At 33.7% G+C, this 15,286-nt stretch overlaps 1 protein-coding gene across 1 annotated transcript; it reads right to left on the reverse strand.

Annotated features, from left to right (window-relative positions):
* Positions 1-200: 200 nt before the first annotated feature.
* LOC113276206 (FKBP12-interacting protein of 37 kDa-like) lies at positions 201-4,926 on the reverse strand. Its single transcript, XM_026525779.1, has 14 exons — positions 4,828-4,926; positions 4,656-4,704; positions 4,480-4,541; positions 4,246-4,313; positions 4,121-4,157; positions 3,537-3,624; positions 3,372-3,436; positions 3,217-3,294; positions 3,055-3,102; positions 2,083-2,136; positions 1,750-1,911; positions 1,054-1,123; positions 760-815; positions 201-599 (listed from the first exon to the last, which is right to left on the reverse strand). Exons 1-14 carry the CDS (start codon positions 4,849-4,851, stop codon positions 432-434), a joined length of 1,029 nt encoding a protein of 342 aa, XP_026381564.1. The 5' UTR covers positions 4,852-4,926; the 3' UTR covers positions 201-431.
* Positions 4,927-15,286: the final 10,360 nt, after the last annotated feature.

Consider the following 15,286-nt stretch of genomic DNA (forward strand, 5'->3'; position numbering starts at 1 on the left):
ATGACTCTTCAGCTCGGAATTGATTGCTAAAGTGATCGACAAAGATTTGGAATGGGTAAAGAACAAAAAGAGACTTGAGATTCACTTGGTGACCCGTGAATATGATAAGCCAATTCAAACACCAGACAAATTAGATAAACCATATTAGGTTTTTCTTGTTGCTGCAATTCAAACCGCTGTGAAGAACATCCACCACAAGGTAAAATAAAAGTTTCTTTGTTTAGGCACTGTGAATTTCTAATGCAGAAGAACTTTACCTCATTTTACACCAAAAACTGCAAGCGATTACTATAGTATAATTTTAAAGAATGAAAACAGAAAGCAAAGAATAAGAAACAATTTTTTAAGTAAAAATGGGGAACTGTTTTTCTAATGTACATATAATGACTAATGAACAAACTAGCGTTTTTTTAGTCCACTTCCAAATCCTCTCAGCACTCAGCTTCCCCAGAAATCACCTCATCATTCACTGCCTTCTTCTCGCCTACAGTCTGATCATCGGTTTCCCCTTTCCCCACTTGTGCCTTTTGGTACAGTTCCTCCTTCAGCCTTCTGATCTCCGAATCCTTATCTTCTAATCTTTGTTGTAAAGTTAGTACCTGAAGAGTCATATTTTAACAATTATTATGAATTAATGTAAAAAAACACTTTATGCTTCAGCATAAGCCTATGCATTTGTGAATATCATTCCGGAATCATAATGCTACACTGAACTCTCAAATCCAATAGTAAAGAACTGAATTTAATTTGGTGCCTTACGATTTCATTTGATTTTTCCACATCATCGGTCAGTCCATCCATGTGTTTATGCAATCCTGCATACATGACACACCAACAGTTAAGCATCAGTACACTGTACTGTAATCAGTTTAATTGCGACGTAAAAAAATATATCTGTTATCTAATGAACATAAGCTTTTCCCAACTAGCAACCATAAACATGAGGAAAAATCAAAATGTCAGTCCCATTCCAGAAACCTAAAAAGGACTAGGGTATACAGCTCGAAGCAAAAGAGGAAGGAATTTAAAATGTTCACAAATTTTGATTCTAACCTTCAAATTGACTTCTGAGTTCTGCGTTCTGTGACTTTTGCAATGCAAGTTTCATTGACAACTCATGAATCTGCAAATCAACAACTTCATTGACAATTCAGTAACTGAGCATATTCTTAAAAGAAAAGTTACCAGAAAGATCCAAATTTGAACTATTTAAAGTTCATACATACAGGGTTTTTTAAAGCGACGCGCTCTTGCGAGCTTTGCAAAATATATAATAGTACATATAGATAAGAGGTTGTCAATATTACAAAAGAAAACTAAGAAGTTTTCACCATAATAAAAGGAACAAGTAAAAACTAACTAAGCATATAGCATACTGATACTGCTTATTCTACTCAAGAGCTATTTAAAAAATGCAAGCCATGTATTTCTGCATCATTCATATCTGCTGTAGATAGTCATCATGATCATACTATACGAGGAATAAAAAAGTTAGGTTTTTTTATACTAGTATTTAGTTAGAAAACAGTAAAACAGTCCCTTTGGGCTTTAAAGCCCATTTTTTTTCCACATATATATCAATTGACAAAGCGCCGCTCTAGAAGCGTCCTGGGCCTGAAGCGCAAAAAAGTGCACTCTTTTTAAAACACTGCATACAGGTGATCGCAACAATGGATGTCATATTTGTGCTAACTGAAGACATGTCCTCTTCCCAATAAAAAAAGAGGAGAAGTTATAGGATATCTCTACCTTTCCTTCTGAAGCAATTGTTCCAATCTCCTCATTTTCCTCCTGCAAGGTCCTACATTTAGCCATTAGCATCTTTCCCATCTTGCTTTGTGGAGTAAAATTGACTGCAGCAATATTATCCTGCAACTCTTTCACTTTCTTCTCCTTCTCCTCGACCAAATTCTAGATTTGTCATAAAATAACAGAAGAACAGCTCTTATTTCCAGAGTAAGAGAAAAAAATGAAAATCTGCATAAACTATTTTGAACCAACTTCGTAAATAATATTTTCTCCAATGAATCTACTTATCCATGTACAAGCTTGCAATTGATAGTTAGATGAAGCAGGGAATACCTTTAAACGGGTAAACTCCTCATGAATAGCTGGATCAAGTAATAACCTCCTCGCCTTCCACACACACACAAAAAAAAAACCTTTAGAGTGTTATAATTATCTGAACACAACTATAAGGAGAACAGGTTCAAAAAAGGTAACGTGTTCCAGCCCTTTGAAACTGGACAACAGATGAAATAATTGAAACTTATGTAACAGGGACACTCCACTTCCTAGATTTTGTCATGATAGACGAACAGTCACATATGCACAAAATTAGTGAAAGTACTTGTACAAAATTATGCATAAACATATCTAAACATAAGATATAGCTGTAGCAACATCTTGCATGTCGATACAACAGTTCAGATCTGGCAAACAGGATAAATAGGTATCTGTAAAATGGAACACATTAGTCATACAAGTAAACAAATATGTGTGTGCCAGTGTCCACGTTGTAGTTCATCGTGTATGACACCAAAACATGTAAAGACATCTCAGTAGGTAACATGTGTGGATGAGATAACCATGGAAAAAAACACTCAAAAAATCAAGATTCACCATTCTTTTGAGAATCATTTACCTAGAGACTTATGACCAGGCCAAGGCCGCAGTAGGAAACTCACGCTAAACGAATAGACAGAAGGGCTTTTCTTCAGCCAATTGGAATATCCTCAAAACTGCTAAGTGAGTGGTTCTACAATGCATGATGCAGGGGCATGCGCTATCTATCCTTTTGGTTTTCTAAACTGCATATATGCATCACTCAAAAACTTCCACCTACAGAGATGCAATAGGTGCTCTTCGAGCTCCCTGGTGTATCTAACTTCTCTCTGAACTCCGAAGTACTCGAAGATCAAAAGAACTTGGCACATACAAACACTCCAGGTCCTAACATGACACTAGGTTCACTTGATGCAGTGTCAGTTATTTTATTGTATTTAATTTTGATTGACAACATGTTTATATCTACTGAACGTAAAAGCAATGTACCTGCATTGATGGTGGCTTCAGTTGCACTTTGAGATCCCGAATGGCAGACTAGAAATTGATAGTTAGTGCTTATTTTAGCAAAAGAATCAAGAAAGATCATATAAACAATAAATGAATTTATATTTATCGAAAGAAAGATCAGGAGATTTCATTCAGTCTAACCTTCAATTCTGCGATCTCCTGCTCCCGTTTGGCAAATGTAACAATAAATGCAGCTTCCTTCTTCTTTGCCTTATCAAGCTGATAATAGATGTCAAAGAAAATAACATGTAAGCTTAATTCTTCATATATGCTCCGACAACAAGCTTAAATCAAACCTGTTCTTTGTATGATTCCTCCGATGATTTCAAGGACTGAAGATAACTAAGAACTAGCCCAGGCTCTACAATGATACAGAAAAAGAATCAAACATTCTGATAAACAGCAACACACAACAGTAATATTATCAGACCAGGCAATTTATAAAACGAAAAAGGACTTACCTGGATATGTGCCAGCAGGTATAGCAGCCTCATTCTGGAACGCAGAATGCCATTTTTGTATCTCTGACTTAGCTGACGCAAGTTCCGTCTGATATATATATTAGATTGTGGCCCAAGCGTCAGCTCTCAACTCAATTTAAGCAAGTGATAAAAACCACATAACGTGGAATGCCATGAACTATAAGAAGACATCATATATCATATTGCATAATCATAGACTATTTACACTTCACACCCAGCACTATCTAAAAGTAACTATATTTATATATATGTTTCATGAGATAAACCTAAAAACACAATCATAACATAATGGCAAGTTCATTTTCTATTGATTTTCAGTTCCTGCTAGACTAAGGTTCAAAGACATCAAAGCACAAACATGCAGTTTCAAGGCTCTTGGCATAAAACTGAGAAAAGGTACTCTGCCAAATATCTGAGTAAACAAGAAAATGCACAGAATTCTTTACTCTGTTCTCATGACATTGTGAAAACTAAACCAATCTTTTATATGGAAAATTGTTTCTTCCACTTTGAATATAAAAGGCACAAACAAGTAAAGATGCCATGACTGAACAAACACACACCTGACATGTCGCAAGGGAATCCTGACAATTCTGAAGACTGCAGTCACACACCAACGACAAAATATAAGAAATCTCATAACACAACTTCAACAAACAAAACTGAAATATCAGTATTTTACATATACCTTTCACGGAGTGACAAAATCATTCCTGTAGCCACTCCAGGTGCAGTTGCTTCTGCTTTGGTCTTTCCCTACACATAAAACACAAACCAATTTCACTCCATTCTAACAGTAAATCCTCACATTCCAATGGCCAATTACACCAATCTAAATTAACAAAATCCACATGAACTTAACAACAACATGAGATTGAAAAGAAAAAGCTTAAATTTTCAGCAACCATAAGAAACACCATACCTTCTTAGAACCAAAAATGTCTTCTTCCTCATCTTCAGCATCTTCAAAACTTCTTTTAGTACCTAGAAATCCCGAAATTAGTCACTCAGTAAAGCAATATTCCCAAATCAGAACGAAAAATAAGACAACGTTTAATCAAATGCATATCCCAATAAGAAAATTAAAACCCTTAATACCTGTTATTGGAGCATGATTTTCAGCATAACCTCCACCAAATCCATCATCCTAAATTTTTAACACCAGATCGAAAGAAAATAATTAAAACAAAACCCTAATCTGGAAGAAGTAGATGGCATATACTAAGTATAAAGAAAACTAATTTACAAAAAAAAGAAAGAAGAATCTCACGTCGTCCATATGATCAGCAGTCATGAGATTTATGTAAACCCTAAGAGAGAGAAATTGCTGAGTATTCGAAGATTGGGAAGAGGAAGGAAGTAACAAAAGAAGCGCCAAGTTTGCATTTATGGGCTTTTAGCCCAGTTATATAAAGCCGCCATTACCAGTAAATAGGCTCATGAGGCCATCGTCAACTAATGCCTAATGGAAGAAGCTTGGTGTCACTCGATAGTTTTTACTAGTAGAAATTGACGTTTAGTCCCAAAGTTATTGGAATTTAAACATTTTAGTCCTGCCATCTCAAGCCTAGTACTAGGGATCCTAAATTTCCAAATTTCATATGGGTTAGTCCTTTCTTGAACGTTTCAGTCCAAAACCAATTATCCCGTGGGCAAAAATACCCCACAACTAACTGTTCTTCGTAATTCAGTTTCCTGTTTTTCATTTTCATTTCATGGAAACAACTCTCGGGGGAAGAGAAAATTCATAAAACTGAATCTCATCGTTTCAATGAAATTTCGATCTTCGAACCTAATTATGATAATCTCTTCGTTTCAATGAAATTTCGATCTTCAAAGCCTAAATCGTCGTCATCAGTTCCTTTTCTTGGAGATAAACTCAAAGTCAATGAATTTTAGCAAATCAATTTGAAGATCTCATCATTTGGAATCGATTTGAAAGATGAGAACATTTTGGAGAAAATCAATACATGTTTCTGTATTCATTTTATGCTTACATTTTGGAGAGAGAGATAAAGCGATTTATATAGAGGAAAAATGAGAAAGAAGAACATTATCTGAAATCCATTGAAACGAAACCGAAAATCACTTAACCTTCAATGGCGGCAGTAAAAGCGGAAGGGAAGCAGGTAGAAACAAGTGATATGCCATGACTACTAAGCATAAACCAAGTGAAGATCTTAATATCGCGTTTAACATATTGACGATTTCAACTTCAAGTTCGACAGAAATCTCATTATTGAAATCGTCTTGAAGCTCATCGTAATGATCTCTATTCTAGAGGTAATAATCGAATTGACTTCTCTTTTTAACATCACCGCCTAAACCTAAATTCAATTTTATTTTATTTTTGTGTCAAATTAGTGCTCCTTTGGCTTAATCGTTGTGGTTTTGTTAGGTTTAGGTAATTGAAAGGAGTATTCTCGAATCAAATCATTGGAGGGATTTGATGTCTCAAATGGAACTGAAACTGAGAAAGGTGTATTCTCGAATCAAATCATTGAAAGGATTTGATGTAATTAAGCATATTAAAACCACAATTTATGTATATGAAATCTTAATTAGATGTTGTTTTTCTGGAAATTAATTTAGGGTATATTTCTTAAATTATGCGTTTATTGTTCAAGTTCCATGGATCTGTATTTTTTTCATTAAGATGATTTGTTTGATTTATTTAGTTCATGAGTCCTAAAAAGAAAGATTTTGTTATATGAGATATAGTTGGGGTAAAAGAGATAGAACCTTAGGGGGCTGAAGAGAAAATGGGATATTAGTAGTTTATTGTAATCATAGATTAGCCTGGATGGATTTGGAGATCTTACTTTTTCCGGTAAATATTAATGGAAACATAAATTATGTTAACATCTACACGTTGCAAATTTTGGATTGGTTAAGCTAGTTGAGCACGCCGGGGAAAAAGATACCCAAGCAGTACGCTTGGTTAGAACACCTGGTTACCTTCCTCCCGAGTAAGTAACAAGCTCCAGTCTTTATTCTATGGATTATAATCAACCCTTGCAAGAACTAATATGCTTTAGCACCTATTAACAAGAGCCTTATAAGAGTCGCTATACGCAAATCTTTCTCTTGTTATTGAAATTGACTGAATTTCAAACAAGTCTGTATTTGAGCTGCAAACTACCTCCAAGTACGATGTTTTCGCATTTGGGTAGTTTTAGCATAGCTAATAACAAGACAACATGCTCTTATTCGGAACAACCATGAACCTAAGAAGATGAAATCACTGATCTCCATGGTAAGTCATCTTTCCAAACCAAATCAAACTTCACTGGATAAAAGTATATGACCAGACTTTATTGAGCATGAACAGTCACTATGAGACATAACCACAAATAAACAGCTAAGGAGTGTCGTTCTAAAAAATATTTTTTAAGATATAGCAGGCATCTAAGACTTCTAGTAAAATGACTTAACCCGATTCAAGCTTTTGTTCCATTCAATTTTTCTTAGTACTATTACAAAAAACAAATCTTTGGTATTCATTTTCCAGCTCCATCTTAATTTTTGTGCAACCTGCTTAACAACTCGATTAGGTTCACGCAGCATTTCGGGAATAAGACTCAAAGATTGCTTTGGAAGCAATTATATAAAGCACCGTTAAATGTGAAACACCTAATCTAATGCTGACAAGACTATTAAATGTGAAACACCTAGTGGTCACCCATAACTAACCTTCTATATTTTTTTCCAAAATGCTCACAATTCAGTGCATTTGTTTTACTATAATTCTAATCTGATTGAGTTTGGTCCATTTTAGGTGCACAAATAGTGCTAGGAAAAATTAATTAATAAATAAAATTGAGCCTTATTATGAGCTTGCAAAGCGTAGGTTATCATGAAGCAAATTTTTTATTTTTTATTATTGCGACCTAGCAATTGTATAGGTTTATCTATCGTGACTCATTATCTAAATAGCATGATTTTTATCAATGTTTTTCCTTAGGAGGTATCCATTTACCATTTATCATACCAAACTGAAACTCCTAGTTAATAAAATGTCAAAAATTATGAGGTACATTTATTTCACGATTGGATGGTACTGGTAAGTGGCACCCCTGGCCTTCACCCTTCCAGTATGGACCTCTCCGAAGATGAGAAATTGGCTTTCACGGAAGCAATGTGAATTTTTGGGAAAGTTGGTGGTAAAAAATAATATTTACATTTCTTTACATTCCAAAAGCTATTCCACAAGATAGAGATAGTGAGGCTAAGGTGATGGGGAAATGACCTTGACAATGTCGAGAAACAGTAATTGTATTGGTGATGCACATACTATATTGGAATTATATGTGTACATATTGGTACGTGTACATTGTTGTATACATGTGACATAAATTACATGTGTACATAATATCTCACTCTCGGACTCTCAATCAAATTTTAGTTAACAATATTTTTTCGTTTGTTGGATTTCGAATCAGTGATGCTACGAGTCACCGACTGTTGGTTATGACAGAAATTACTTGTGTACATATTAGTACACCTATAATATAAAGTGTACATTATTGTACACATGTGACAAAAATCACAAGATGGTGGGCATATATCGCATAAGCTTATTATGCATTAATTTCTAGTTATTATTAGGGTTTTGGATTTAATTTGAATTCCAGTTCATCTCTTTGACTTTTTTTTCCTTGTGTGAAGTTGTGATTTAGGGATTTTTTAAGTGAAAATTTAACTTATTTTTTTGGTTTTTTTTGTTTCATATTTAGGAGTTTTTGCGCTTATGTTTCTCTGCCATGAATGGTTCCTGTCTGAGGTTGGAGTCCTTGGCTGGTACATGCACTAACGCCTCATTTCTCACTGCATATTACCATGGATGTAGAATTGATTATTGGTTTTCTTTTATATGAACTTCAAGATAATGATAGTTAATTATATGCTCTTGTTTGGATAATAGTATTAAGTTAGCAAATGTGACTTGATTTTGTATTACTGGTAACTGCCCCTAATTTTCTTGACTGCAATGCAGAAAAGTGATCAATGGGTACCTGGAACTGCCAGTAATCTTGAAGAATTGGCGATAGCACTTCGGATGCAATTGTCATACGTGTTAGTATTCTTAAACAAGGTGATATATGGTTAGCTTTGATCTGGTTTTCCCTAATGTAATCTTCGCGTACAGCTTCCTCTGGCTAGTTTATTATAATGAAATGAACAGAAAAAACATTTTAGTAATCTAACCTCCTGTGCTAATTAAAGACCATTTTTAAAACATTCATATTTTAATAGTTTTACACAATTTATTATTAATGTGTACAAAATTATACACATTGATTGTTAACGTGTACATAGTTGAACACCCGTGGATTGTTAACGTGTACATAGTTGTACACCCGTGGATTGTTATGTGTACATAACTGTACACATACTGATCATTGATGGTACGTAACTATACCGCAAAATAACCTTTTAGATCGCAAAAAAGACTTCTAGGAGGTATCAATTAGTGGACTTAGAAATGCATCTGGTTAGGTTGTCAGTGATGGGTTGACTGTAGAAGAAATTGAGTGTGAGATGTAATAGTTCTAGATTCCCTATAACTTAGAAAACATGCATATTTTGTGGTACTTAATGTGAACATAGTTGTACTCACGTTGATTCCTTATGTGTACAAAATTATACACTTGTTTATTTGTTATTATGTACATAATTATACACTTGTTTGTTGTTAATGTGTACATATATAGTTTTACACAAGCTGATTTTAACATTAGACTCATTTCCATTTTTAACTTTGTTCCATACGTATAACTATTATCTTCTTTAAGGATTCTTGTTTAGGTGATTTTTTGGCATCATTAGCCTTTTTTCATTGAGTTGAGCTACATCGAGAGTCACCAATAATTTCCATAGCTCATAATTTCTTTCTGAAAGCTCCATAGTCAATAGAAAAGTTGTTTTAAATGGTCGATGTGCAAAATACTTTTTACGTTCACTGCTATTTTCCTTTTCCTGTTACCCTTGTTTTTCAACTATATTTGTCTTATATTTTCTTTCATCATATCTTGGCTTGTCATGATTTCCTATATTTTATTTCTGTAGATAACGATACCGCAGCAAGAAAATGAGTTGCATCTCTGAATAGTAAAGTTGGCAAGGTAAATTCTTCACACGTCACTAACCATTTATTCCTTTTTCTTATGAAATCTGTGAAGTTATTCTTTTAAAAGGCAAAATACTGGTAGAATCTTTATGTGCGTTGTTTTTATTATACCGGTTGTACGAGGTGAACTTGTTTGTACACCAGTTATGCGCAGTGTACTTTTTAGTGCACTAGCTTTATCATACGGGCTTGTTGTAAGTCGTGCACTTTGTTTCTCCATTGGTTATGAACCTGAATCTTGTAAAATAGTACTTGCATTTAGACTTTTCAATACACAACAAACATAGGATTCTTCCTATGTCGAATATCATCATCCCCAAGTCTTAGTTAGGTAGTAAAATTTAGGGACTCATAAACATCAGAGGGATTAGAGGTGTGTACATAGTGTGGACTTATATTTTATGTATACAAACCAAAAAATAGGGAAATCACTAATGTGTACATGTGTTGGATTTTTATACGTGTGTAGATTGTTGTACACCATCATGTTATCTCAATAATCTATGCATGTTTTGTGGTATAAATGTTGGGTTTTTGTAGGGGTGTACATTGTTGTACACAGTTATGCTCTTTCGTGATTTTATGGCGTTGGATTTATAAATGTATTAAATAGTTTGTGCACTACTACACAACCTCAATAATATATGACCTGTTCCGTGGCATGGTGAGTCAACTTTTATACATTGTGCTCTCTCTAAAATATAAAAAAACTAATTCTTGATGAAACCCTAAGTTGTTATTTTCGCTATCTTGAGACGGTTTATAGCATGCTTGCTATGTGTTTAGGTACTTTTCGAGGGAGCTTAAGAAAGTGGGGAAGAACAATGGACAACTTTTGTAGATGGACGATTTTCTGGATTTTATGATTTTAATAGCATGCTTGCTATGTCTTAGATTTTAATAACATGCTTTTTAGTGGTGGTGTACAAACTGGCCTTGTCTTGTCTTTGGATTTTGTGGATTTTTGTTGATGTGTACATGTTTGTACACTAGTGTAAATTAAGATTTTAAAAAAAATAAAAATTATATAGTCATATGGGTACTCTTTTTTGTAGATCTCGGAAAGAGCTTTCCAAATATATAAAGATTCTGAATTTTGGACAAACGGTTCGAAGAATAAATTATTTTTTAATTATTTTTATATTATTTAAAATTGCTGACATAATCATGACTCAACTTGGACTAAACTATAAATATTTGGACTAAATTGTAAACCAACAAGGTTATATGTGTATTTTCCATATTTTAAATAACTTTTGGACTAAATTGTATCTAGTTAAATGGGTTTGGACTAACTAGTATATTTGGATGGGATTTTGGACTAAACCGTATTTTTCCCTTTTTACTAGGGGTGAGCATGGGCCGGTATGGAACGGTTTTCACCTCATCCACATCCAATCCATTGCACTACGGATTTCAAATTTGCCATCTGCATCCAATCCAAATCCAATGGATGCACGGATAGACGGATTGGATGCGGATAATCCAATGGATTTGTTTTAGTTAAAATTTATAGTAAAGAAAATAAAGCTAAATAAAACCTACATATCCTATATATGTATACAAATATAAAAATTCCATGTACAACACCCCAAGCAAACATCTAAAAAATTCCTAAATGATCCATAGTATTTTCTAGAACTATATAAATTCCCTTAAACGAATATGGATGTCCAACGGATTTTTAAGGTTGCATCTGTGCCCGATCCGTTATCCGTTGGATTTCAAAAATTCCATCCGTATCTAACCCATTAACACATGGTCCGGGCATCCATCCGCAAAAGACCGGTTGGTCCCGGTTAAATCCGCGGATTACGGGCCAAATGCTCACCCCTAGTTTTTACAACCCCTCATTTTTCTTTGCTTTGACGTTGTAAAAATACCTCTAAGGGGTATTTGTGAAGACCCTTAAAAAAGAGAGAGGTATTTATTCAATTTTCAGTTTTTGCAATTTTATGATTCAGGCTTCGACTCGTATAATCCGAGGAAACATCTAGAAAATCGATTTGGTACTTTTTGATTTATGATTCGCGTTTCGACCCGTATAATCCGAGTCCACATTTAGAAAATCGATTTGGTACTTTTTTGTTTATCAAACAACACGGGAATCGAACCCCTAACCTATATGGGAGTTCTACCTATAACCAACTGGACTAATTCCATTGATTATCGATTCGGTACTTGGTATATCTAGTTTTAAAGTTTTGATCAACTTTTAAGTTTGACCAGTCAATTTACTACTTTTAAACCTAATCTATCAAAGGTTGCTAAATAATCAACCTTTATACCACACCAGTCTGTTTCAAAAAAGCGAACTTGTATTAAGTTTATATAAATATAAATTTGAGTTCCCATCAACATAATTCTTTTTGGAAATATTGGGGTTCGATAGTAGTAGTTCACCATCAATTTCCATCCAGTGGAAGGTTCGTATATAAATAACGAGTCATATCAAAACTTTTTTTGTCTTTTGAATAATTTTACGGTTTCAACAACTTATAATTTCATAACCTTCCAAATATATGAAATGCATTTTTCTTATTTTTGAAACATTTATACAAAAACTAAAATGATGATTTCTACTATTACTATTGAATTTTATTTTATTTATTTTTTTTGACAAGAAGACTTTTATTTATTTATAGAAGGAAGCTAGTATTACATATGATGGGTTCTAATTTGAGATTAGCCCTTTCTAGGAATTTTGTCCTTTCACATATATTCATATTCTCCGTAGAGAAATATTTAGTTTTCCTAGATCTCGCTTCCTTAGCAAGTATATCTTCAAAGTCCACAAGCTTTCTAGTTTTAAACATAAAACAAACTGAATTACAACTAATAAATTTTTTTTTGCATTGATGCTAGTATGAGATCTCCAAGGTTGGTCTTCAGGATTAGCTTCTCCATTTATGATCTTCACCAAACTTTGACAGTCGTTTATAAGACAACGGTTGTTGAGATTTAAATCCTTCATCCATCTAAGAGCCTCAATTCCTGCTTTAGCTTCATCTTCTAAGGGGCAAGATGCTCAGTTCCTTCCTGCTCGACAATGCTTCCTATTTCCTGTGTTATCGAAAATTGAAATAGCGTAGCCCATGGAAAAGTCATCTTTCAAGAAAGAAGCATCAAACTGGATAATCCATTCAAAACTTGTATTATCATCTATCTGATTAGCATTGCACATGTTTCTGATTGGTATCGAGTTATGCCTAACTAAAGTATCCATGGATATAACACTATTCTGGTGGGAAGCCTTAATATAGTCAATTAACCTATGTGACACTGGCAAAACATTATCAAAATTCACACTATTTCTGAATTTCCAAATATACCAAATGATGAAAGAGATTTTATCATGGTTTTCTTTAAAATCTCTATTATTTATCCAGAACTTAAACCAAAGTAAGATATCATAATGACCTGAATACTTGTAAATATTGCTCAAACCAAAAGAATCCCATATTTTTTTTGTGAAAACACAGTTGACAAACAAATGCATTTCATCTTCAAGGGTATGACGATCACAAAGTAAACAGAAAGGGTCAGCATCTTAAACATAATTGTACATTTTGCTTCCAAGAGAAAGCGCACCAGAAACAATCTTCCAATAAAACATGTTAACTTTAGGCATGATATTTAGTCTCCAAATATGTTTCCAGAAAGTTGCTTCATTTTTTGTCTATGTTGAGTTTAGTTAGAAAATTATAAGTTGATTTAGTAGTCAGCTCATCTGATCTAGTAGAGTTCCATCTAACCCTATCTGGTTTATCAAGATTGATAGAATTTATAGCATTCTGGTAAGATATATGAATATACTTCAAATAATGTTAATATCCCAGTTTCCATGAATGTTAATCAAATCATTAACTGTCTTAGTCATATTCTATCAATATTAAGAGGAATAAGAGGGTCAGTCTGTTCAGGTAGCCACAAATCAGTCCAAACATTAATGTCAACTCCATTATTCACCTGCCAAACACAATTAGATTTAATAACTTCCAGACTCTTTCTAATACTAGACAAAATCCAGGAAATTCTATACTTTCTAGTTTTCTTAAAGGATTATGATTCCTGAAATGTTTATGCTTAAGAATTTTAGCCCAAATCTGATCTTGATTATGAATTAGCCTCCAAGCTAATTTAGTGATCAAAGCAAGATTGTGTTTATGAGGAATTCTGATTCCTAGGCCACCCTGACGCACATCTTTTGTAATACTAGGCTAGTCTTTAGGATAGTAGCACTTCCTTTTGTTTTTCTTCTGTCACTAGAAGTCTCTTTGGATTTTATCCAAACTATCCATAGTTTGTTTACGGAAGGCTAGGCATTGAATTTGATGGTTAGGGTAAGCAGTAAGCACTGTCTTAATTAGGACAGTACGACCTGCATGGTTAAACATCTTTCCAATCCAACTTTGGAGAGCAGCATAGTATTTGTTAAGTAAAGGTTCAAAACTATTAACTTTATTTCTATCAAAAAATAGAGGAGTTCCTAAGTATTTATCATTCTTTGAGATTTTCCTGACTTTAAGAATTTTAAAAATTATTTTACAATGTTTGTTGTGAATTTTGGGAGTGAAGTAAATCCCAGATTTATGAAAATTAATGACCTGACCAGTCATTTCCCCAAAGAGATTTAAAATGTTAACAATATTTTTAGCTTCAACCAGACTCGCTTTAGAGAAGAGAAAACAATCGTCAGCAAAAAACAGGTGAGAAACAGACGGGGCAGTTTTAGAGACTTTTGTTCCAGTAATTTGTTTATCCTTTTCAGCTTTTAAAATAAGTTTAGAGAGAACCTCTATACAAATGATAAACAAATAAGGTGATAGAGGGTCTCCTTGACGGACACCCCTGGACACAGAGAATTTTTCACCAGGCACACCATTTAAAAGAACAAAGAAAGATGTAGTAGTTATACATTACATAATAAGATGACATCAATCCTCACAGAAACCAAAGGAGCGAAAAGTTTGGTTAAGGAAATCCCACTCAATTTATCGAAAGCTTTTGAGAGATCGATTTTTAAAGCCATGTTTCCGTTTTTGTTTTTTGAAATCTTCATAGAATGTAAAAGTTCATGCGCTACAATAATATTGTAATTAATTTGGCGACCAGGTATAAAAGCAGACTAATTATGGGAAATAAGTTTAAGAAGCAAAGGTTTCAGTCTATTAGTTAATATCTTAGAGATAATTTTATATGTAGTGTTACTGAGGATGATAGGACTAAAGTCACTAGGAGTAGACGGGTTTTGAACTTTAGGAATTAAAGTGATATAGGTGTAGTTCATTTCCTTAAGAATGTATTTTTTTTTGAAAAAATCTTGAACAAGATTGATGAGATCATTTTTGACAATGTCCCAGTGGGCTTTAAAAAAAACCCGGAGGGTAACCATCCGGACCATGTGAGCCCCACTGATTCATATCAAAGAAAGTCTTTTTAATTTCAGTGATTGTTATCATTTTTCATGAATACAAGGCTCAATACGGTTTTTAAGAGTATCAAGATATTGCGCATTAGTGGATGAACTTATATTTTTAAATTGTTTTATTAACATGCTTTGAATTTGAGTAATATCATCTATCCAAAGGCTAGTATC

Source organism: Papaver somniferum, chromosome 4 (genome assembly GCF_003573695.1).
Source record: "Papaver somniferum cultivar HN1 chromosome 4, ASM357369v1, whole genome shotgun sequence".
Lineage (NCBI taxonomy): Eukaryota > Viridiplantae > Streptophyta > Magnoliopsida > Ranunculales > Papaveraceae > Papaver > Papaver somniferum.

Excerpts from the sequence above, each read along its gene's own strand:
- LOC113276206 (XM_026525779.1), bottom strand. The coding sequence starts at position 4,851 with ATGACTGCTGATCATATGGACGAC. Across the intron at positions 3,625-4,120 it reads ATTCCCTTGCGACATGTCAG|ACGGAACTTGCGTCAGCTAA; the intron begins GTGTGTGTTTGT and ends TATATATATCAG. Across the intron at positions 2,137-3,054 it reads TGAAGCCACCATCAATGCAG|GCGAGGAGGTTATTACTTGA; the intron begins GTACATTGCTTT and ends TGTGTGTGGAAG.